The sequence below is a fragment of the Oncorhynchus clarkii genome, chromosome 5, assembly GCF_045791955.1.
Source record: "Oncorhynchus clarkii lewisi isolate Uvic-CL-2024 chromosome 5, UVic_Ocla_1.0, whole genome shotgun sequence".
Lineage (NCBI taxonomy): Eukaryota > Metazoa > Chordata > Actinopteri > Salmoniformes > Salmonidae > Oncorhynchus > Oncorhynchus clarkii.
In genome coordinates this window covers 44,848,392-44,873,282 of record NC_092151.1, presented here as the reverse complement: position 1 = coordinate 44,873,282, position 24,891 = coordinate 44,848,392, and the positions used below count along the sequence as shown (strand labels likewise).

Below are 24,891 nucleotides of genomic sequence, written 5' to 3'. Positions count from 1 at the left end.
CGTGGGAAACCACTGCCATGGCGACCCATGAATCCTGCCTCAGTACCCCTGGGACGGGTGTGTGTGTGTATTCACTTTTGTGTGTTTGTGTGTTGAAATGTTTGACTGTTTGAGTACTGACATATGTTTTTTTTCTTGAGTATTGAGTTATAGACAAAATAGACAAAATATTATAGACAAAATAATACCAGTTGACTGCTGCTTCCCTAAATAGTTATTGCATAGTTTGGAGCTGTGCTTTGGGTCATTGTCCTGTTGTAGGCTCCAATTGGCTCCAATTAATCGCTGTCTACAGGGTATGGCATTGCAAAATGGAGTGATAGCCTTCCTTCCTCAAGATCCTTTTTACCCTGTACAAATCTCCCACTTTACCACCACCAAAGCACCCCAGACCATCACATTGCCTCCACCATGCTTGACAGATGGTGTCAAGCACTCTTCCAGCATATTTTCATTTTCTGCGTTTCACGAATGTTCTTCATGATCCGAACACCTCAAACTTAGATTCATCTGTCCATAACACTTTTTTCCCAATCTTCCTCTGTCCTGTGTCTGTGTTATTTTCCCCATCTTAATCTTTTCTTTTTATTGTCCAGTCTGAGATGTTTTTTTTCTTGCAACTCTGCCTAGAAGGCCAGCATCCCAGAGGAGCCTCTTCACTGTTGACGTTGATACTGGTGTTTTGCGGGTACAATTTAATGAAGCAGCCAGTTGAGAACTTGTGGGGGCGTCTGTTTCTCAAACTAGACACCCTAATGTACTTGTCCTCTTGCTCAGTTGTGCACCGGAGCCTCCCACTCCCGATTTATATTCTGGTTAGAGCCAGTTTGCTCTGTTCTGTGAAGGGAGTAGTACACAGCGTTGTATGAGATCTTCAATTTCTTGCATGCATCGCATGCACGTGACCAGTAGTGCCTGACCTATAGAACATCATAATCACATCAATAAATTGATTATAACAAAGTTTCTTGGCAATTTCTCGCATGGAATAGCCTTCATTTCTCGGAGCAAGAATAGACTGACGAGTTTCAGAGCCTGCAATCGAACCCACAAATGCTGATGCTCCAGATACTCAACTAGTCTAAAGAAGGCCAATTTTATTGCTTCTTTAATCAGAACAACAGTTTTCAGCTGTACTAACATAATTGCAAAAGGATTTTCTAATGATCAATTAGCCTTTTAAAATGATAAACTTGGACGCGCCATTGGATAAATACAACGTGCCATTGGAACACAGGAGTGATGGTTGCTGATAATGGGCCTCTGTACGCCTATGTAGATATTCCATTCAAAATCAGCCGTTTCCAGCTACAATAGTCATTTACAACATTAACAATGTCTACACTGTATTTCTGATCAATTTGATGTTATTTTAATGGGCCAACAAAAAGGCTTTTCTTTCAATAACAAGGACATTTCTAAGTGACCCCAAACTTTTGAACGGTAGTGTACCTTATTTACATAATTATTCAGGCCCTTTGCTGTGAGACTCGAAATTGAGCTCAGGTGCAATGATCATCCCTGAGATGTTTCTACAACTTGATTGTAATTTCAATTGATTGGACATGATTTGGAAAGGCACACACCTGTCTATATAAGGTCCCGCAGTTGACAGTGCACGAGGTCGAAGGAATCCGTAGAGCTCCGAGACAGGATTGTGTGCCGAGCGTCACGCCTGGAGGAAACCAGGCACCATCCCTACAGTGATGCATGGTGGTGGCAAATTCATACAACCAGTAGGCCTAGGCTACATCAAAAAAACTTTAAAAAGGCAATGAGGCTGATGCAACAAATCAAAATGTTGATAAACTATTATTTAATTCACATTATAAGTGCAGCAATGTGCTTCAATAAGCCAGTTGAGAAATACAAATGGTAGGTATTTTTAATCGTGGCCTTTAAAACCGTTTTTTTAACACACAATTGCGTTTTGTTGCACATCTCTCACACTGTCTGACTGATTTTCTGCTGAAACTAGGCTCTGTGTCTGTTTGCTTTGTGCATGTGATAAGGTAAATAACAACTAATGAAAATACACGCACCAATTCAATTCCACACAATTAGGCCTATGCAAATGAACCAAAAGACCGATAAATATGACCGGTCAAATGTATTTGCATGTACTAGTATTTCCGTCAATGAATTGGCAAAAATTGGCATTATTTTGCAATGGGATTTAAAAAAAATGTTTTAAAGAGAATTGGCTGGCGGCAATTTTATTCATCAGCTTAAAAAAAAAAATGTTTCGGCAAAAAAAACAGCTATTACCTGCTAACAGAAACCCTGGCGTGTGTGTGTGTGTGTGTGTGTGTGTGTGTGTGCGCGTGTGTGCTCCACTAAGCCGGGTTAGGAATAGAGCGGGAGTGAGCTGCATGTCTGAGTGGATCGTTCTACCCTCTCCTTTGTAGGAAGGTGAAACGGCAATGGAATGTCAATGTGGCTAATTGTATTGTAGTAGATACATGGCTAGATAGGAGAGCGATAGAGAGAGGCTCTGGGAATGAGATGAAGCAACGCTGCATATGAATATCTGAGCCTTTCCTGAGCGCCTCTGATATATTTGCATTCGGAAATTGACTGTGGAGTTTCAAGTGTTATTGTCACATGCAAGTACAGTGAAATGCCTTTCTTGCCAGCTCCTTCCCAAAAATGCAGTAATCAATATCAGTAGTACTATATAACAAAAGTAAAGTAGAACAAAAACACACAATAGAAAGAAGAAGAACACAAGGAAGGAAGAAAGCTATATACAAGGGTCAGTTCCAGGGCCAGTGCCAATACCATATTTACAGCCCTCAAGGGTGCGTGCTTAGTCCCCTCCTGTACTTCCTGTTCACCCACGACTGCATGGCCACGCACGACTCCAACACCATCATTACGTTTGCTGACGACACAAAGGTGGTAGGCCTGATCACAGACAACGATGAGACGGCCTATAGGGATCAAGATAAAGGAGCTGATCGTGAACTACAGGAAAAGGAGAGCCGAACATGCCCCCATTCACATCAACGGGGCTGTAGTGGAGCGGGTCAAGAGTTTCAAGTTTCTTGGTGTCCACATCCCCAACAAACTATCATGGTCCAAACACACACAGACAGTCGTGAAGAGGGCACGACAACGCCTCAGGAGACTAAAAAGATCTGGCACGGGTCCCCAGATTCTCAAAAAGTTCTACAGCTGCACCATCGAGAGCATCCTGACCGGTTGCATATGGCAACTGCTCGGCATCTGACCGTAAAGCGCTACAAAGGGTAGTGCGTACGGCCTAGTACATCACTGGGGCCAAGCATACTGCCATCCAGTACATATATACTAGGCGGTGTCAGAGGAAGGCCCTAAAAATTGTCAAAAGACTCCAGTCACCCAAGTCATAGACTGTTCTCTCTGCTACTACATGGAAAGCGGTACCGGAGTGCCAAGTCTAAGTCCAAACTGCTCCTTAACAGCTTCTACCCCTACCCGGACTATTAGCATTGACACCCACCCCCCTTTGTTTTTACACTGCTGCTACTCGCTGTTTATTATCTATGCATAGTCACTTTACCCCTTTACCCCAATTTACCTGTATCCCCGCACATTGACTTGGAACCTATACCCCTGTATATATCCTCGTTATTGTTATTTTCTTAAAACGGCATTGTTGGTTAAGGGCTTGTAAGTAAGCATGTCACAGTAAGGTCTACATCTGTTGTATTCGGTTCATGTAACAAATACCATTTGATTTGATTTTTGATTACAGTGTGCAAGGATACTGGAGTGGTAGGGCTCACACTGTGTGTGTGTGTGTGTGTGCGTGCGTGCGGAAACATTTTAACGTAGGAAAGCCAGTGCTGCTTCTCCTTTAATTTCTCTCAGTAAGGGATAGTTGGTGCCAGCCTGCCAATCACAATACAGGCCTATCCCTCTCCACACATAGTCATACTGTACATAGTGATCCATGAAGGCCCAGTGTCTTCTCTATGCCACTCAGCTTAGCCAAAGAAAAGTGCAGCTCCAATCATCCGCTTGTATTGTTTACCTGGGATTAGTACTGGAGCCACTGTTGCTAAGCAACGTCTGTGACTCTTGGGTGAGTGTGATGGAAGTTGTTGCTGAATAGGCTCTTGTACATAAAAACAAACAAAAGTAAAACCAGTTGATTTCTGTAAATGGGATCAAGGAACCACGGAGATTAGATCTGTTTGTTTTGTTAGTTGTTTCTCTTTCTGTTTCCTGTTTTTCTCCTCTCTTTGTTAATCTTTGGACTGTAGAGGGGCTTAGACAGATGAGCCGAGACAAGGCTCAAACCCCCGTCGCCAGGGGGAATGTGTGATCCGGAGTCAGCGGCACTGACCCCTAGACCTGACTCCGTCATGCCCGTCTGTGTATCTGTCACTTTCTTTCCTCACCTGTCCGTGTGCTTTGTTAGTTGTCACTTTCTGTTTCTCATCTGTCCTGTCTGTCCCTTTCCGTCCTCACCTGTCTGTCTTTCTGTCTCTTCCTCTCCTCTTCCTCTCCACTATCTGCCGTGCCTCGGTTTCTTTCTCTCCTCACCTGTCTGTCTTTCTGTCTCTTCCTCTCCTCTTCCTCTCCGCTGTCTGCCGTGCCTCGGTTTCTTTCTCTCCTCACCTGTCTGCTGTGTGTCTCTCTGTTCCAGCACGCTCTGAGACTGATGGCGTTCGGTCACATCTACAAGGTGCTGGAGATGGACCCTCTCCCCTCTAGTAAACCCTCCCAGAAGTACCCCTGGTCAGACAGGGAGGGCTCAGGGCTGAAGAGGCCCTACGAGGATGGGCCCACGGACGACAAAGACCTCATCAAGAAGATGAAGAGGAACCTGAGGAAAGGTCAGCCCTGCCTCCCTAACACCTAACCTCTGACCCTGCTCTGTTATGTGACCTGTGAGAAGTTCCCTCCCTGGGTCATGTGATCAGATGAAAAGTCATTAAAAGTAATAAGTAATACACTTAATTGCCCACGGAAATATGACTTGGACATATAGGGCCAGTAGTTTCTCTAGTTTGTTACTTGTAACATAGCTAGGGTTTTTTGTTTTTACTGGTCAGCTCACTTGGTCAGCAGGAACCGTCTGGCCCTTTATAAGTCAAGACTACCAAAGCTTCATGGGCCTGATGATAACAGCTGTCTAAACTTTCAGACACATTCTCCCATAGATTGAGGAAATGCTTGAGTCCTGGAGAGAATGAGGCATTCATTTCCTTCTGTTCTAAACCAACACCACATGACTGGACTGCAGGTGTTTTCTCTCTCTCTCTCTCTCTATAAAAGACATGACATGACAACTACATCAAACCCTCCTTTCCTAGCCTGATCCAGGATCTGTTTGTCCTGTAAAGCCAACTCCTATGGTCATTGTCATTACCAAACATTTCCAGAGGTGTTGGCTACACAGCACGAACAGATCTGCAAACAGGCTGTCATTTCCCTACCGCTATCTCTAGTTCTCTCCTCCTTCCTCTCTCAAGGCAGATACACACAACACAACCCACTGGGAAATCAATGTTATTGATTTCTAATGTTTCTCAAAGCCATCCAGCTGTCCCCTTTCCTGTCCTCCCCGTTAGAGGAAAAGTAATTGGTTGGAAAGAAGCAGATTTAGCAATTTGTTTTTTTAAAGGAGGAATCCGGAATGGAATAATGCACACAGCCTGAACGTGAAGCTGTTGCCCGAGGAGGCTACAGCTAGCTAGCGTAGCGCCTCAGAACTGTTTTTCGTTGTTTCGAAATAAATAGTTGGTGGTTGGAGTGCTACTTAGCCACCGTAGTTAGAATCAGGCAGAAAGGATGCGCTTTGGAAGCAAGGGCGCCATTTGTACAACTCAAACACACAGTCCAAATCTTCAAGGCAACTTATAACGCCATGCAGCGGTCTAAGGCACTGCGTCTCAGTGCTAGAGGTGTCACTACAGACCCTGGTTCGATCCCGGGATCCCGGGGTGTCACTACAGACCCTGGTTCGATCCAGGGCGGCGCACAATTGACTCAGCGTCGTCCGGGTTTAGGAGAGGGTTTGGCCGGGGTAGGCCGTCATTGTAAATCATTTAAATAAAGGGGAAAAAATATGCATTGATTGAACAGCAACCACTGTTATTCTGTTAACCCTCTCTCCGGTATCTCCATCTCTTTCCTCCCTAGTCCTCGACAGCAAAGCAATAGACACCAACCAACCAATGAATGCTCTGATGCGTCTGAATCAGATACGTCCAGGTCTGCAGTACAAGCTGCTGTCCCAGTCCGGCCCGGTCCACGCTCCTGTCTTCACCATGTCTGTAGACCTAGACAGCACCGTCTACGAAGCCTCGGGCTCCTCCAAGAAGACCGCCAAGCTGCATGTCGCTGTCAAGGTAACCGAGTGTGACCAATATTGGCCTGGTCAATGAGAGAAGGGGTTGGATAAATGTAGGGAAGGTGTGAAAATAGTGGTTTGGGGTTAGTAAAGGGCAAGTACCCCTGGAGAGAGTTCTACAACATAGTGTAAAATGTGTGAAAAGGGGGCTGGTAGTGTTACAGTAGCAACAGCACGGGGGCATTAGTGTTTGTGAACAGGGTCAGAGTCTAGACAGAGATAATATTATTGTCTGAGATATTATAAGTCAGCTAGAGTAGTCCAGACAGGGAGCTGTTATTTTGTGCGAGAGGAGTGAGAGATTCAGACAGAGCTGTTGTGTGATGAGTAGGGCAGTGAGGAGAGGAGAGAGTGCTTGTGAGTGATTCAGACAGAGCTGTTGTGTGATGAGTAGAGCAGAGAGGAGAGAGTGCTTGTGAGTGAGAGGAGTGAGTGATTCAGACAGAGCTGTCGTGTTGTGTGATGAGTAGAGCAGTGAGGAGAGGAGAGAGTGCTTGTGAGTGAGAGGAGTAAGTAATTCAGACAGAGCTGTCGTGTTGTGTGATGAGTAGAGCAGTGAGGAGAGGAGAGAGTGCTTGTGAGTGAGAGGAGTGAGTGAGAGATTCAGACAGAGCTGTTGTGTGATGAGTAGGGCAGTGAGGAGAGGAGAGAGTGCTTGTGAGTGATTCAGACAGAGCTGTTGTGTGATGAGTAGAGCAGTGAGGAGAGGAGAGAGTGCTTGTGAGTGAGAGGAGTGAGTGATTCAGACAGAGCTGTCGTGTTGTGTGATGAGTAGAGCAGTGAGGAGAGGAGAGAGTGTTTGTGAGTGAGAGGAGTAAGTGATTCAGACAGAGCTGTCGTGTTGTGTGATGAGTAGAGCAGTGAGGAGAGGAGAGAGTGCTTGTGAGTGAGAGGAGTGAGTGAGTGATTCAGACAGAGCTGTCATGTGATGAGTAGAGCAGTGAGCGTCGGTCATGCGGTCAGTCAGTGTTGTGTTTTCGGGCTCCAGCTGCGGTCAGACTGCCCTGTCCCCCGTCACCCCTTCTCCTGCTCGCCCCCACTCCTGGCTGCTGTGGAGCGCCCACATCTGGGTAATCCCAAAGTCGTCGTCAACAAAGAGGCTCTCCCAAGCATAGGGCTGGGATAGTCCTCTAACCTCCTCAGATTGCCATAAAAGGCCTCGATGCTACTCTGCTGCTCTGCTCTGTTGCCCCGTGGATGCGCGTGCATGTGTGTGTACTTGCGTGTGTGTGTGTGTGTGTGTGTGTGTGTGTGTGTGTGTGTGTGTGTGTGTGTGTGTTTGTGTGTGTGTGTGTGTGTTTGTGTGTGTGTGTGTGTGTGTGTGTAAGCACTAGCACCAATTTGGGTCAGACACAAAGAGAGCTCCTGTTCCGTCCACACAGAGAAAGGTGCCGGTCCACTTACTACAGAGCCCCAAAGCTGCTGTGTGCTGCCGGTGAATTAGCCGCGAGGGAACCAGGTTCATTATAATACAGGAAACAGAAGAAGTGTTTTGGAGTTCAAACTCAGTCACTCAGAACCTAGTCCAGAACCCCAGAACCCACAGTAGTGCCGTTAGGAAATGCTGCTGACAGACGCTACCTTTGAACAGGCATTGGGGAAGGAGGAAGAAATCAGAAGTGGTTTGATATTGGATTTGTGTCTCTCCCCCCCTCTTCTCTCCTCGCCTCTCTCTAGGTTCTGCAGGCGATGGGTTACCCCACAGGGTTCGATGCAGACCTGGATTGCAGTGCAGATGAGAAGTCGGACGGAGAGGGGAAGAGCGAATCATCTACACACTCAAGCAATAACACAGCACACTCAGACAACTCAAATACACTGGAGGTGCAGTATAGACCAGTCATGAACACACACACAAACCAGGGTTGGAGTCAGTTCTGAATTGAGTTGCGAATGAGTATTTCTTGAATTGACATTTCATTTGAGCTGTCCACACCCCACACGAAGCAGGATTTGAATTGAATTTCAATGAAAGGAAGTAGCTGTAGTCTGATTTCTGTTCCGCTCCCGTGTGTTCAGGTCCGAACTCAGGGTCCTATTCTGACGGCCAGTGGTAAGAACCCCGTCATGGAGCTGAACGAGAAGCGCAGGGGTCTGAAGTACGAGCTCATATCAGAGAGCGGGGGCAGCCATGACAAACGCTTCGTCATGGAGGTGAGGCCTTACACCGTGCGTATCTCCGTTGGAACAGTAGATTAGACACACACACAGACTGACTGACTCGCAATGGACTTCGATGCAACTCGAAGGACCAAGATTGGTGCACACTGACTGGCAAGCTCATCTGACACACTACATCACTCCAGCAGTCTATCCAAGAACAGTGCCATGTCGTCCTATTCATTCACACCCCCCCCAGGGCCGTTAGCCGTGTCGTCCTATTCATTCACCCCCCCCCCCCCAGGGCCGTTGGCCGTGTCGTCCTATTCATTCATCCCCCCAGGGCCGTGTCATCCTATTAATTCATCCCCCCAGGGCCGTTGGCCGTGTCGTCCTATTCATTCGTCCCCCCCAGGGCCGTTGGCCGTGTCGTCCTATTCATTCATCCCCCCCAGCGCTGTTGGCCGTGTCGTCCTATTCATTCATCCCCCCAGGGCCGTGTCATCCTATTAATTCATCCCCCCAGGGCCGTTGGCCGTGTCGTCCTATTCATTCATCCCCCCAGGGCCGTTGGCCATGTCGTCCTATTCATTCATCCCCCCAGCGCTGTTGGCCGTGTCGTCCTATCCATTCATCCCCCCAGGGCCGTTGGCCGTGTCGTCCTATTCATTCATCCCCCCAGGGCCGTTGGCCGTGTCGTCCTATTCATTCATCCCCCAGGGCCGTTGGCCGTGTCGTCCTATTCATTCATCCCCCCAGGGCCGTTGGCCGTGTCATCCTATTCATTCATCCCCCCCAGGGCCGTTGGCCGTGTCGTCCTATTCATTCATCCCCCCAGGGCCGTTGGCCGTGTCGTCCTATTCATTCATCCCCCAGGGCCGTTGGCCGTGTCGTCCTATTCATTCATCCCCCAGGGCCGTTGGCCGTGTCGTCCTATTCATTCATCCCCCCAGGGCCGTTGGCCGTGTCGTCCTATTCATTCATCCCCCCCAGGGCCGTTGGCCGTGTCGTCCTATTCATTCACCCCCCCCCCAGGGCCGTTGGCCGTGTCGTCCTATTCATTCATCCCCCCAGGGCCATGTCGTCCTATTCATTCATCCCCTCAGGGCCGTTGGCCGTGTCGTCCTATTCATTCATCCCCCCAGGGCCGTTGGCCATGTCGTCCTATCCATTCATTCCACTAGGGCTGTTGGCCTCGTTGTTTTCTGTCACACCTCAGCGACTCACTGATAGATTCACATCGATGTGAGCAGGTCAAGTCTGTCACACTTGACATGTAGTGGTGTGTCGGAGCTATTCATGTGTGTTGGAGCTACTCATGGGTTGCACGTTTCGTGACAATATTGTTTTGAACGTCCGCTTTAGGACTGATGCCCAGCTGAACATTCTACTCAATGCAGTCTCAATGGGTACTGATGAAGATTTTGTCTAAAGTGTATTTCTGTGGCTTGAAAACACGATGACACATCAAAAGGAGGCAAATCATTAGTAGGACAAGCTTTTGTCATCATTGTGAAATCTCTAGATTGACTTTCAGTGTTACTTTAGCTAGCTAGCTAAGATTGAGGGGAGAGCACCAACATTTTTGCTATCTAGCACAGCTAGCATTGCTACAGTGCCTTGCGAAAGTATTCGGCCCCCTTGAACTTTGCGACCTTTTGCCACATTTCAGGCTTCAAACATAAAGATATAAAACTGTATTTTTTTGTGAAGAATCAACAACAAGTGGGACACAATCATGAAGTGGAACGACATTTATTAGATATTTCAAACTTTTTTAACAAATCAAAAACTGAAATATTGGGCGTGCAAAATTATTCAGCCCCTTTACTTTCAGTGCAGCTAACTCTCTCCAGAAGTTCAGTGAGGATCTCTGAATGATCCAATGTTGACCTAAATGACTAATGATGATAAATACAATCCACCTGTGTGTAATCAAGTCTCCGTATAAATGCACCTGCACTGTGATAGTCTCAGAGGTCCGTTAAAAGCGCAGAGAGCATCATGAAGAACAAGGAACACACCAGGCAGGTCCGAGATACTGTTGTGAAGAAGTTTAAAGCCGGATTTGGATACAAAAAGATTTCCCAAGCTTTAAACATCCCAAGGAGCACTGTGCAAGCAATAATATTGAAATGGAAGGAGTATCAGACCACTGCAAACCTACCAAGACCTGGCCGTCCCTCTAAACTTTCAGCTCATACAAGGAGAAGACTGATCAGAGATGCAGCCAAGAGGCCCATGATCACTCTGGATGAACTGCAGAGATCTACAGCTGAGGTGGGAGACTCTGTCCATAGGACAACAATCAGTCGTATATTGCACAAATCTGGCCTTTATGGAAGAGTGGCAAGAAGAAAGCCATTTCTTAAAGATATTCATAAAAAGTGTCGTTTAAAGTTTGCCACAAGCCAGAAGAAGAAGGAGCTCTAGTCAGATGAAACCAAAATGTAACTTTTTGGCAACAATGCAAAACGTTATGTTTGGCGTAAAAGCAACACAGCTCATCACCCTGAACACACCATCCCCACTGTCAAACAGGGTGGTGGCAGCATTGGGGTTTGGGCCTGCTTTTCTTCAGCAGGGACAGGGAAGATGGTTAAAATTGATGGAAAGATGGATGGAGCCAAATACAGGACCATTCTGAAAGAAAACCTGATGGAGATTTGTCTTCCAACAAGACAATGATCCAAAACATAAAGCAAAATCTACAATGGAATGGTTCAAAAATAAACATATCCAGGTGTTAGAATGGCCAAGTCAAAGTCCAGACCTGAATCCAATCGAGAATCTGTGGAAAGAACTGAAAACTGCTGTTCACAAATGCTCTCTATCCAACCTCACTGAGCTCGAGCTGTTTTGCAAGGAGGAATGGGAAAAAATGTCAGTCTCTCGATGTGCAAAACTGATAGAGACATACCCCAAGCGACTTACAGCTGTAATCGCAGCAAAAGGTGGCGCTACAAAGTATTAATTTAAGGGGGCTGAATAATTTTGCACGCCCAATTTTTCAGTTTTTGATTTGTTAAAAAAGTTTGAATTACCAATAAATGTCGTTCCACTTCATGATTGTGTCCCACTTGTTGTTGATTCTTCACAAAACAATACAGTTTTATATCTTTATGTTTGAAGCCTGAAATGTGGCAAAAGGCTGCGGCTGTAGAACGGTTATAGTAATGGCAACGATGTGATCGAGTGACGGATGTGCAACCCATGAATAGATCCTCTGGCTGGTCAGCAGCATGAATATAATACCACCGGACATACAGGATATCCTTATCCAGCCACTCGACCGATATCAATGCCATCTTACTTAAGTGTGTGTGTGTGTGTGTGCGTGTCTCTCCCCCTCTCTCTCTCTCTCTCTCTCTCCAGGTGGAGGTGGATGGCCAGAAGTTCCGCGGGGCGGGGCCTAATAAGAAGGTGGCGAAGGCTTCGGCTGCGTTGGCTGCTCTGGAGAAACTCTTCTCTGGCCCCAACGCCGCCGCCGCCAACAACAAGAAGAAGAAGATCATCCCACAACATGCCGTATGTTACCAATGCTGTCTCCTCTGATCAGCTAGCAATACTTTCTGTTGCCAGGAGTCTGAGTGGTCTGTTAGCGATATCGATCCTCTCTAGAAGAAAGCCTGACCAATTATCAGGGACTTCCTCTCGTACTTTCACGACCCGATACAGAGTCTCATCGACTGTCAGTTACCGCCTGTTTGATCAGTCATCGATAATACTCTGCTGTCTCTGTGTCTGGGTAGACTAAAGGAGCCCTAGCTGCAGCGGCAGCCTCAGCAGTAGCAGCCCAGGTGGCCAGAGGGAGAGGTCGAGCGGCGGCCCTGACCAGAGGAGCCTTCGTCAGCGCTGCCGCACCAGGGTACACACAGATACCAGGTACATGGAAGTATGTAAAAGTATGTGGGGGGAGGGGGTGTTTTGCGTGCCTGTCCTGTCCGTTTCCCTGCCAACACTCTAGTTGTTTATAGGTTGAGTGCATATGCATGCATTCATAATGCCAGTATGTCCAGTTACCCAACGATCCTAACAGTCCAACATGGCTTGAACATGTCCGACAGGCTTCGGGACTCCATATGGATACAGTGCCGCAGCCGCCCCAGCCTACGGTGAGTCCCTCTCTCTCTCTCTCTCTCTCTCTCTCTCTCTCTGAGGATAAAGAGTTAACACCTGCCCTGTCGTACTGTTCCTCCCTGCTGTTGGAGAGGCCCTTCTGGAAAACGATTGTGCCCATTGAATCGGAGTTACACGCCGAGGTCGAAAATTGAAATGTAAGAAATTGGTTGAATCTAAAAAGCTAGCGAAAGTCAACCTGGAACTGATCATAACCTTTTGGTTCTTACTGTGGTTGGAGCAAGCCTTGCTGAGCTTCTTCGCCCGCCTGAGTGTCCAGACTGCTGCTCGTTCCGCCCGCCCCTCCGTCAGTCTGTCTACCCGTCAGTCTGCCTGCTCCCCCTTTCCTGACTCTCTGGACATCTCTCTCCTCTCCTTACTGTAGCCATGCTATATCTCTTCCCACAGCTAAGCTAACAGATACCCCATTCAAAGCGGTCCAGGCAGGCAGGGACCAATGCCGCCAACACACACAGGGACAGGCTATATGGGTTATTCACACTTCTTCTATAGACCAACTTCTTCCAAAAACAAACACTAGGAAACACCACACACACACACACACCACCTTCCAGCCCAAACTATTTCAGACCCCTACTATATCTTCCTAAACATGTAGCTAAACATTCACTGTGTGACTGTTTAATTCACTGAAAACATAGCGTGGCTTCCCCACTTTTCCTCTGGCTAGGCTGGCAGGTCGGTCATCTGTGGCCTTCTCAGTCTCTGCCAGACAGCAGGTAGCGTGTCCTAGAGCTCTGGAAGGTTTGAAATTCGACCATAGTCTACATAACTAGATCAGATTCAGGGGTGCTCTGCTCTGCTCTCGCACAATCAGCGTAACTCAATACAAGCACCGAGCGCTTTGAGGTCAGCAGCACTCAAGATGCTCAATCACACAACCACTTTGTCTTACACATTTATACACTCACAAATTCAAGCATAAATACGCACTCAAAAACATACGATCTTGTTTGCAAATATGTACACACTCAGTCTCTCTCTGCCTCTCTCTATTGCTCTCGCTCTTTTCCTCTCCTTCTCCTCCCTCCCTCCCACCCTCCCTCTCTCTCTCTCTCTCCATCTCTTCATCACACACACCCTAAACTTAAAACAGACTGGTCCTTGTGCGTTGTGTGGCATTGGGAGCCCATTCCCTCCGTCACAGAGAGAGTTGCCTGTTTCTGGGGGCTTTGAACGAGTCTTATGTGCAGGGGGAGACTGTACTGGGTACAGGTCTGGGCAGGCACAACACGTTCTAGAAGTAGACCTCAGAGAGCCTAGCACTGAGAACTGTATTCCCCAAGAGTCTCAGAGTAGGATACAGGATCAGTTTGAGTAGGACTATATGGACAGGAGGCAGCTGATCCTAGATCAGCACCCCTACTCTGAGATGCTTTTTGAATACGGCCCCTGGTGTTGAGTGCTGTAGCCTGGTCCCAGATCTTTTTGTGCTGTCTTGCCACCTCCTGTGGTCTTTGTGACAATAGGAGTTGGCAAGACAACACGATCAGATCTGGTCGCAGGCTAGTAGTGTTGTAGCTTAGCTAACCCCAGTGGCCCTGCCTGGTCTCTGCCTGGTACATAAAGAGTGCTCCTTTTAGTGCCTACCACCCAGTCATGTCATGTGGCACTATCATGGTATTTGGCTGTTGTGAGATCAGATTACATGTCCTGTCCAGTCCCCTCCAGTGCTTCTGAGATGATGTTGCATGCTGGTTAATCCTCCCCAACTACAGTCATCTATCTCTCTATCTATCGTTCTGTCTGATGCTCACTGCTGTGCGGCGCTCAGGCTCCTGTTGCTGCTTTGGGATTTCTGTATGGGTTCAAGACCGTGAGAAACACATGAAACAACACACACACTCAAGGACACACAACTATAACCTCTTGTCTATCTATGATCGCAGCCTCAAACCACACAAACCTCAGCCCAGACCACAAGAATATCCACTCCATTGCACAGTACCTGTAAACAATTAGACAAACAAACCAGCCAACCAACCAGAGCCTTGCATTGTACACCACCATTGACTTTGGTCTTCCTTCCTTCCTTCCTTCCTTCCTTCCTTCCTTCCTTCCTTCCTTCCTTCCTTCCTTCCACTCACACACTCACTCACTCACTCACTCACTCACTCTTTAAACATCGTCCCTCTCTCTGGGTTCTACTGTAGCTCTGCACACAGGGACCATCTAGGCCTAGGCTCACAGAACTAGAATGAATGGAACAAACCCTCTGCTCTCACAATAGCATTTGGACTGATGAACTCATTGGTGCACGCAAAATGGCTAACCTGGAATTCTAATCATTCTAGTTCTATGACCTAGACTCTAGGCACAGTAGAAGATCATGACACAGGACAGAGGCGTGCATTTTATGTTTTGCCCTGCCGTGGACTCATGTGGAGTGCTCTTTTCGTGTCTCCTTTCTAGGTTTCTCCCCCAAGAGAATGCTTCTGTTGCCTGTCATGAAAATGCCTGCCTACCCCATCCCCCACTACTCCTTCTTTTAGCACAGGAACACCAAAACACCCCATCTTATTTTTTTATAGAAGGGAATCTGAGTCTTTTTGTTTTTTCAACATATCGAGGGGGGGAAACTGAACTAAAGGACTTCAGCATGATTTGTAAAAGAAGTGAATATTTCTTTTTTACTGTTTCCAACTTTTACTGATGAAAAAAACCCTGCAGGTTTGAGTTCTTAAAAAAAAGGAACAACTTGAAGGATTTGTACTGTGAATTGTTCCATCATTCTTTTGAGTCTAAATTACAGTACAGTGCTTTTGGAAAGTATTCAGATCCCTTGACTTTTTCACGTTACAGCCTTATTCCAAAATTGATTGAAAAAAAATCTACACAATACAAAGCGAAAACAGGCTAGTAATTTTTTGGCAAATTTATTACAAAAATAAAACAGAAATACCTTATTTACATAAACATTCAGACCCTTTGCTATGAGACTCGAAATTGAGCTTAGGTGCATCCTGTTTCCGTTCATAATCCTTGAGATGTTTCTACAACTTGGTTGGAGTACAACTGTGGTAATTCAATTGATTGGACATGATTTGGAAAGGCATATGCCTGTCTATATAAAGTCTCACAGATGACTTCGTGTCAGAGCAAAAATCAAGCCATGAGGTCGAAGGAATTCTCTATAGAGCTCCGAGACAGGATTGTGTCAAGACACAGATCTGGAGAAAGGTACCAAAACATTTCTTCAGCAATGAAGGTCCCCAAAAAACAGTGGCCTCCATCATTCTTAAATGTAAGAAGTTTGGAACCACCAAGACTCTTCCTAGGGCTGGCCGCTCGGCCAAACTGAGCAATCGGAGGAGAAGGGCCTTGGTCCGGGAGGTGACCAAGAACCCAATGGTCACTGACAGAGCTCTAGAGTTCCTCTATGGAGACTCCACCAATCAGGACTTTATGGTAGAGTGGCCAGACAGAAGCCACTCCTCAGTAAAAGGCACGAGACAGGCCGCTTGGAGTTTGCCAAAAGGCACCTAAAGACTCTCAGACCATGAGAAACAAGATTCTCTGGTCTGATGAAACAAAGATTGAACTCTTTTCCCTGAATGCCAAGCGTCACATGTGGAGAAAACCTGGCACCATCCCAACGGTGAAGCATTGTGGTGGCAGCATCATGCTGTGGGGATGTTTTTCAGCGGAAGAGACTGGGAGACCTTGATGAAAACCTGCTCCAGAGTGCTCAGGACCTCAGACTGGGGCGAAGGTTCACCTTCCAACAGGAGAACGACTTTAAGCACACAGACAAGATAATGCAGGAGTGGCTTCAACGCAAGTCTCTGAATGTCCTTGAGTGGCCCAGCCAGAGCCCGGACTTGAACCCGATTGAAGATCTCTGGAGAGACCTGAAAATAGCTATGCGTGTCCACTCCCCATCCAACCTGACAGAGCTTGAGAGGATATGCAGAGAAGAATGGGAGTAACTCCCCAAATACAGGTGTGCCAAGTAGAGGTTGACCGATTGATTTTTCAACGCAGATACCGATTATTGGAGGACCAAAAAAGCAGATTCCGTTTTAAACATTTTTTTTGTAATAATGACAATTACAACAATACTGAATGAACACTTACTTTAACTTAATATAATACATCAATAAAATCAATTTAGCCTCAAATAAATAATGAAACATGTTCAATTTGGTTTAAATAATGCAAAAACAAAGTGATGGAGAAGAAAGTAAAAGTGTAATATGTGCTATGTAAGAAAGCTAACGTTTCAGTTCCTTGCTCAGAACATGAGAACATATGACAGCTGGTGGTTCTTTTTAACATGAGTCTTCAACATTCCCAGGTAAGAAGTTTTAGGTTGTAGTTATTATAGGACTATTTCCCTCTATACCATTTGTATTTCATTAACCTTTGACGATTGGATGTTCTTATAGGCACTTTAGTATTGCCAGTGTAACAGTATAGCTTCCGTCCCTCTCCTCGCTCTTCCCTGAGCCACCATCGAAGCAGCGTTACCCATACAGAGCAAGGTGAACAACTACTAGAAGGCTCAGAGCGAGGGACGTTTGAAACGCCATTAGCGTGCGCTAACTAGCTAGCCATTTCCCTTCGGTTACACCAACCTCATCTTGGGAGTTGATAGGCTTGAAGTTATAAACAGCGCAATGCTTGACGCACAACGAAGAGCTGCTGGCAAAACGCACGCAAGTGCTGTTTGAATGAATGTTTACGCGCCTGCTTCTGCCTACCACCGCTCAGTGAGATACTTGTATGCTCAGTCAGATTATATGCAACGCAGGACACGCTAGATAATATCTAGTAATATCATCAACCATGTGTAGGTCCCTAGTGATTATGATTGATTGTTTTTTATAAGATATGTTTAATAAGATATGTTAAGATATGTTTAATGCCAACTTACCTTGGCTTACTGCATTCGCATAACAGGCAGTCTCCTTGTGGAGTACAACGAGAGAGAGGCAGGTTGTTATTGCGTTGGACCAGTTAACTGTAAGGTTGCAAGATTGAATCCCCCGAGCTGACAATGTGAAAATCTGTCGTTCTGCCTTCTGAACAAGGCAGTTAACCCACCGTTCCTAGGCCGTCATTGAAAATAAGAATGTGTTCTTAACTGACTTGCCTAGTTAAATAAAGGTATATCAGCAAATCGGTGCCCAAAAATACCGATTTCCGATTGTTATGAAAACTTCAAATCGGCCCTAATTAATCGGTCGACCTCTAGTGCCAAGCTTGTAGCGTCATACCCAAGAAGACTCAAGGCTGTAAATGGCTGCCAAAGGTACTTCAACAAAGTACTGAGGAAAGGGTCTTATGTAAATGTGGACTCCAGTCAAGTTGTAGAAACATCTTAAGGGTGATCAATGGAAACAGGATGCACCTGAGCCCAATTTCGAGTCTCATAGCAAAGGGTCTGAATATTTACGTAAATAAGGTATTTCTGTTCTTTATTTTTAATACATTTGCAAAAAAAAAAAAAAAAAAAAAAGTTTTTGCTTTGTCATCATGCGGTATTGTGTGTAGATTGATGAGGGGGGAGAAAATCTATTTTTGAATAAGCCTGTAACGTAAACAAAATGTGGAAAAAGTCAAGGGGTCTGAATACGTTCCGAAGGCACTGTATATCAGCCTTTTTTGTTAGTTGTTGTTCTTGTTCTTCTTTAGGAAGGAGTTAGGCCTTGCAATTTGACACAAACACGTTCTCTGTAAACCTGAGCTGTGTGAAGGATGTATAGGAATAATAATGAAACTATTTGTGGAGAAATAAAACCTTTATCTTCTACAACAAGCTGAGCACTGCCTGGTGTTGTAACTGAAACGAGGTACAGTAACAGTGCAGTATAGTCTAATGACCCTACTGCACTGTAGCACCCTCTGTTTGGCTTACATAGCGGCTAGAGAAGCTATTTGAAGCTATTTCCTGGTGTGAACAGGAAGTTGCATGGCCTTGACAGGAAACGGGAAATGCTGTTGTTATGATTAGGAAATAGAGTTTAGTGTAGGGGAACATGATGGTGGTGGTGGTGTACCAGAGGCTATACAGTAATAGTCCAGTTTGCAGAGCTAGTGGTACAGTAGAAATAGCAGTTAATAACATTCATATTAGATGTTCTAATAAATAGAAGCTCAAACCCACTGCTGTCACTTCATTCCATTTCCATTCAGTCAACCCAGTCAATTCAGGGAGAATATTCATTTAATTTCAGTTTTAAGTCCTGAACTCGCTGAATTGAAATGGAATTGACCTCGACCCTGGTCATGCATGCAGCGATGTCCTGATGGTATCACTTGTCTTGTCCTGCGTATATATATATGCACATGTACTGTACCCTGAGCCTGACCCCTCACGACCCTCACTCACTCATTGCACATTTGGTTCCCGACCCCAACCCGTGACCTCCATCCACAGTTCGCACAGCAATCTGATATGGCTGCTTAGTTGGCTGGTCCCCCCCCCCCCCCCGAGTCCTATCGAATACACCTACAGCACAGCACACATGGAAATATTGAAACACAGAAACACTCTGGAGAATCGAAAGCAGCAACAAGGGACCCTATCCAACCCATGGAGATTATCTACCTAATTTTCCTGGTTCATTTCTGTGGTGGTTTGGTTTTATGTTATTATTGGTTTTACTGGTGAGTGTGTCAGTGTGACTCAGCAGTCCACTCAGTCCTCTCCCATGGGGCCAGCACAAAGCACAAGCTATCTCTGTCACAATGCTGCCATGGCATGATTACCTTACCTTCCTGCTCTATTTCGCCTGAGAGCTCACTGCACAACTATCCACGTACTGTTCCGAACAGTGAGGTCCAAGTTGGAATTCATATTGTTTTCTTTCATCTAGATATTTTTACCCTAAAATATATTTTCTGTTTAAACCATAAAAGTTATTATATTTACTCCTAAATATATCTTATATGGAGATATATGGGTCAATCAGAGGTGGTTGTGTGTCTGTGCTGGCCCGTGGCTGGGAGGACGTGGTCACCATCGCCATCGAGAGAAAAGCCCCCTGGGATACCGTACACTTAGGACAGCAGCCTCCATGGTTACCGCTATGAGGCGCATAGGCCAGAGGTCCCAGTGTCCTGTCCCATGGTTGGTTGAGCAGGGGAGACCTACCTCGGTGACAGCCAGGGGAAGCCCATAATGTGCCTGATCCTAAACCCTCTCCCTCCCTTTCCGATCCCATGGGCTCCCCCTCTCTCTTTGCGATGGCATTGTACTATACTCTCTCCAAAATCACAACGTTTGATTTGATTTGTCAGAGTTATGTACTAACCACGTTTGTCTTAAAAAAAAAAAACTTTAAAGTTTATACGTCTTGTCACATATCTCTGCTGTCGTATCTGAAATAAATGAGCTTCAAAGTTTTATTTTTTTATTTTCAATAGTTTCCTTATCCTTTCAAATTTTGGTTGGATTGATTTTGTCGGAAAGTGGTAACCATTGCAACTTAAGTTGTTGATGTTTTTATTAACCTGATCCGCCGCAGCGCAATGAAAACCCCACGTACAGTACAGCCAGACAGAGCAGAGAGAACAACCTATGGAGAGAGTAAGATATGCTGCCTCCTACAGGGTCCCACGGTAATTATCTCTCTCTGCTCTTCTCCTCACTGTAGGTGGTCTTTTCATTGACAATCCTTTTTACCAGCCTCGGACCATCGCACCATTTATTATTCATTTGGGTCCTCAAGATCTCTTCTCTGACTTCTAGAACCATCAGGTTGTGTGGCTTCTAAACTGTCGTACCTACAGTCCCGCTAAGGAGCTTGACCTTTGACCCAGCAGGCTGTCTGTCCGTCTCCCACCGTACGGTACAGAGCCAGCGAGCGGTCAAACCGAACTCCTCTCACTCTGTTCTGTCTCCTCACAACCCAAATCAAAGGAAACAAACCTTTAAAAAAAAAAGCAATACTTGATTTGACTTTTTTTGACTCTCAGCTGCATCAAAACTGAAGGCTGAGTACCTTGGTCTTTTAGTCTCTTTCTTATATAGCAATACTACACCTGAACTTTTTGGCTTCAAGCTTACTTGAGATGATGACGTGAATGTTCAATTGAGTCTTACCCAAACACAGCATTGCAATAGGTCATTTCAACTGTATATTCACTGTGTGTATGTATGTGTGGCTATACCATGGAATATATGCATATATGTGTATGGTATGTGTTCCTAGAAATATATATATATATTACATGTGCTGAAACTATTTAGGGTGTACGCGTGTGTAAATATGATATACTTATTGTTGGTATAAATTATTTTAGAATTACAAAAGTGAAATGTAATTATAATCCCACAGTATAGCTTTCTTCTTCTTCCAGTTTTATATACACTAAGCAATTTACTCTACTCTAGTACTAGGACAATGCAATATGAAACGTGTTTCTTAATTAACCTGTGCTCACAGACTAGCGTAGTGATGCTTCCTTTTATTTTACCCCGATGTCTATCTCATCTGAGCCTTTCTGGACACGCTCAAGTCTCTCTGGTCTAAGGCTCGCTAGCACAGCCCGGTCAGTCGAGAGTCGCTCGCTCACTCAACCTAGCAACCATTACCGCCCTCTCTAACACACACACACTTCCTATGTGACAGCACACATTACTTTCCTGTTGACTTCCGGTCAGAAAGCACACTTCTCTACTCAGTGGAACATTTCTCATTGCTCCACTGCTAACAGGCGTACGCTAGTGGAGGTTGCTGGGTAGGGGGGGCTCATAATAATGTCTGGAACGTCGCGGACGGAATCGCGTCAAACACATGGAAACCATGTGTTCGATGTATTTGATACCATTCCTCTCCAGTCCTTACCCCGAGCCCGTCCTCCCCGATTAAGGGGCCACCCTGTACTGTACTGCTCTATCGGTACTCTACGTGCATACACACTATCCTTACAATAACCTGGGGGTCTGTTGGACAACTAGAGTATCTGTACACTGAAACCTCCTCACAGGACTACATTACTCAGAGGACCAGCCACAGTCCTCTCTCTCTCTCTCTGGCCTACAGCATAACGTGGGACCAAAAGCACAGTTCACAGTTTGTTAGCTTGTAGAGGCGGTGGGTGGCCGGTGGCCCCCATGCACACGTCAGTCGCCCCTCCGTTGCTGCGCAAAGGGCTTAGTTCACAATCCGTTTGTACAACTGTTGTACAATGTGCCGGCAAACTCACGAAAAGGGGTATTTAGGATCACAACCAATGTGTCAAATGTATTATGCATCGGTTTGACAAACCGAGCGTGGACTAAGTAAAGCTACTCGGACAATCCAACACACAGGGCCCACTGCTGCAATCTGTCAACACAGTCGCAGACCAACCAGCCTTGCCACCATGGAACAGTCCGACCACACGTGAATAGCTACATCTAATTCAACGGATAGTCCGACATTATACACGTTTATAGCTCTACTGTAGAAAGACAGACGGGACCCAGACGTTTCATAACCCCCTGCTTTACCCTCTCTAGTATAGCTTTTTTCTATACTATATAGTATAATATACTACCTATAGTATGCAGTATGCTATATCTAACTGAGAAGGTGAAGCCATAGTAAGCTGTAGTTGATATTATATAAGTTTGTGTGCGGTTAAATTAGCGTATGGTGGTAAAGTAAAACTACAGTGCCTAGCAAGATTTACCAACCCAGCATCCAGGCCATATTACCTGGTCTTGAATAAGTGGACATCTTATATCAGGATGAGTCACTACAACCGTCCTGTATCCAGATGGATGGATCACAAAGTACAGGATAAGATGAGGTAAATTAATGTTGTTGTTTTTTAAAGCTTATTTATATGAAAGCTGCTAAAAATGTTAAATCAACACCCCCCCGAAAAAAAATCTACATTTTGCTAGTGCATTCTGCAAATCACTTTTGTGTTTTTCAAATAGAGGCGCTAGGCTGATACAAACATAACCACATGATCTGACAACTGGCACAATACACATCCAAAAGGGAATGCACGGTTTTAAGGTATGCTCGTATTTGAATGTCCCAAAACATTGAAGTATAGCTTTATAGCACTGGTTGGTGGGTCAAATCTTTTGACAAACACACACGGTACTGTATGTATTTATGTATGTAGCTTCAGTTGGTGAGAGCTTCCGATGTTTTGTCCTCATCACTTTTTGGGGTGTTCAACACGACAGCCTTTTAAAAAACAACAAACAACTGCGGTCAGAAGGAAACTGCTGAAATATTGCAGGAAGTACATGAAATGCTTTGATTCTCCTTCCTTGATCTTCGTGGCAGTTTGATCTTCAGTGTTTTTGTCATTTTAAATGTTGTTCTTTTTATTTATTTTTATTTTTTGTAAATAATGTGGGAACGCTATTGAGCCTCAGTGTAACTTTCAAGACGAATAACTTACAGGATTTCAATCCTGGCGGGGCCATACTTGTGAACTTTTTCTCAGTCTCAAAATGCACATCAGCCAATTAAAATGGTTGAGGTACACCGACTATATCAAACCTTAGGAACACCTTCCTAATATTCAGTTGCACGACTTCAGTTCGTCGGGGCATGGATTCTACAAGGTATCGAAAATGGTTCCACAGGGATCCTGGCCCACGTTAACGCCAATGCTTCCCACAGTTGTGTCAGGTTGGCTGGATACCCTTTGGTTGGTGGACCATTCTTGATACACACAGGAAACTGTTGAGCGTGAAAAACCCAGCAGCGTTGCAGTTCTTGACACAAACCGGTGCGTCTGGCACCTACTACCATACCCCGTTCAAAGGCACTTAAATCTTTTGTCTTGTCCATTCACCCTCTGAATGGCACACGTGTCAATTGTCACAAGGCTTAAAAATCACACTGATTGAAGTGGATTTAACAAGTGATATCATTAAGGGATCATAGGATTCACCTGGTCAGTCTATGTCATGGAACGAGCAGGTGTTGTTGCAAGTGATGAAACACTACACATTAGCTGTTCCCATGACATAACCTGGCACATTTAGCCCTATTCTAACCTTGGCATGTGACACTGAGTACTTCCTGTAACAAATTCTGCGCCATACTATCAAAGATCTTAGACTTAATATCCACCAACCAATGGCACTTCTTAAAATGTGTCAATTTGGCCACCAGAAGGATATTTTCAACCTCCAACCTCCAAGGTTTACTTTTGTTCTGCTTGGTGTGTGTCTCAAGTGTAGAGTGCCAATTGCACGATGCACCCTTACACACATTGCTAAAGCGGTTGACTCTAAAATTACAGTGCACATTAACTGTGGGTTCGAAGCCCCGTTGCGTCAAAACATTTTTTGTTCAGGAAATCTATGTTCACTGCTGGTCCTCGATGCGCGATTCAAATAACCAATTTGACAAAGTGGATGATTATAATAATGCATAATAAAATGTTGTACTTGTAAGTCCAGCCTACACGCCTAAATAAATAACGATTATTTATGTAGCAGTGTCAGGAGCCTGTGTGTCAGTCTGCAAGAGGGACTCCAACAAGAAGCTCCTCATTAAATGTATTTGTAATAAAAAATTGAGACAAGGTTTTGTCTGCACTTCTCTTGTCAACACACAAACTGTAGTTCTACATTTCAAGGCGGGGAGGGGCGACGACGACTAATGTTGAGATTCAAACCCTTGCAATAATCAGCAACATTTACACAGAGCTGGGGAGTCTACACAGAGAGCTATTTGACCAGTCACTCAAACACACATGATCTAGTTGCTTTGATGATCGCAACATGCCCGTTGGACTTCCGTTAAGGACGCGTTCGTGAAGTGTTGGATCACGTCCCAATCCACGTCAGCGATTTTAATCGGCTGAAACGGAATTTGAACCAGGTGTTATGATACTGATGCTTTTGTCGCCACAGACGGTTTGTTTACGTTTCTACCATTGTGGCTAGATGGAGTAGACCTACGGTGGTCGAGTCGGGGACAACAGTTGTTGACAGCTGTAGCGTTGTAGTTAAGCCTAACCCCCCCCCCCTTTCTTAACCTTAACTTCATTCTCCTAACCTGCTGCGTTAGTTATCCTTAAAAACAAATCATCAGTGTCACCGCATGGGGTATAATGACGGGCAGCTGTGCAGGTTAGCAGAGGATAAAGTCTGGTTATCTGATAAGAACAGCTGTAGTCGAGCGTTTGAGCAATTGGCTGGTGTGCAGTTTGAGACGGAGAAAATGTTTAAACCTGTTCTGATGTTCGCAAGTACGGCCCCGGTAAGTCTTGTCTGACATCACGGGTAAGTTGTCGTTGAGAGTTATACATGTTTATTGAGGTAGAGAACATTTTTAAGTCTGAACATCAAATAAAAGATCAAACTGAACTAAACTATCTCCACATTTACAGTT

General features: G+C 45.4%; 1 protein-coding gene across 7 annotated transcripts in view; it reads left to right on the top strand.

Moving 5' to 3' along the window:
- Positions 1 to 24,891, top strand: part of LOC139408906 (spermatid perinuclear RNA-binding protein-like) — a 148,460-nt gene that overhangs the window by 119,711 nt on the left and 3,858 nt on the right. For 2 of the 7 annotated variants that reach the window (XM_071153351.1, XM_071153352.1), the window contains 8 exons: positions 4,637 to 4,826; positions 6,136 to 6,344; positions 8,024 to 8,170; positions 8,366 to 8,500; positions 11,822 to 11,974; positions 12,199 to 12,331; positions 12,514 to 12,561; positions 20,188 to 24,096. In XM_071153351.1, coding sequence (XP_071009452.1) covers positions 4,637 to 4,826; positions 6,136 to 6,344; positions 8,024 to 8,170; positions 8,366 to 8,500; positions 11,822 to 11,974; positions 12,199 to 12,331; positions 12,514 to 12,561; positions 20,188 to 20,282 — 1,110 coding nt within the window. In that variant the 3' untranslated portion in view covers positions 20,283 to 24,096. Of the gene's footprint in view, positions 1 to 4,636; positions 4,827 to 6,135; positions 6,345 to 8,023; positions 8,171 to 8,365; positions 8,501 to 11,821; positions 11,975 to 12,198; positions 12,332 to 12,513; positions 12,724 to 14,998; positions 18,951 to 20,187; positions 24,097 to 24,891 lie in introns of those variants that run through there. The other 5 variants (XM_071153354.1, XM_071153353.1, XR_011634332.1 and 2 more) reach the window with 4 other exon arrangements.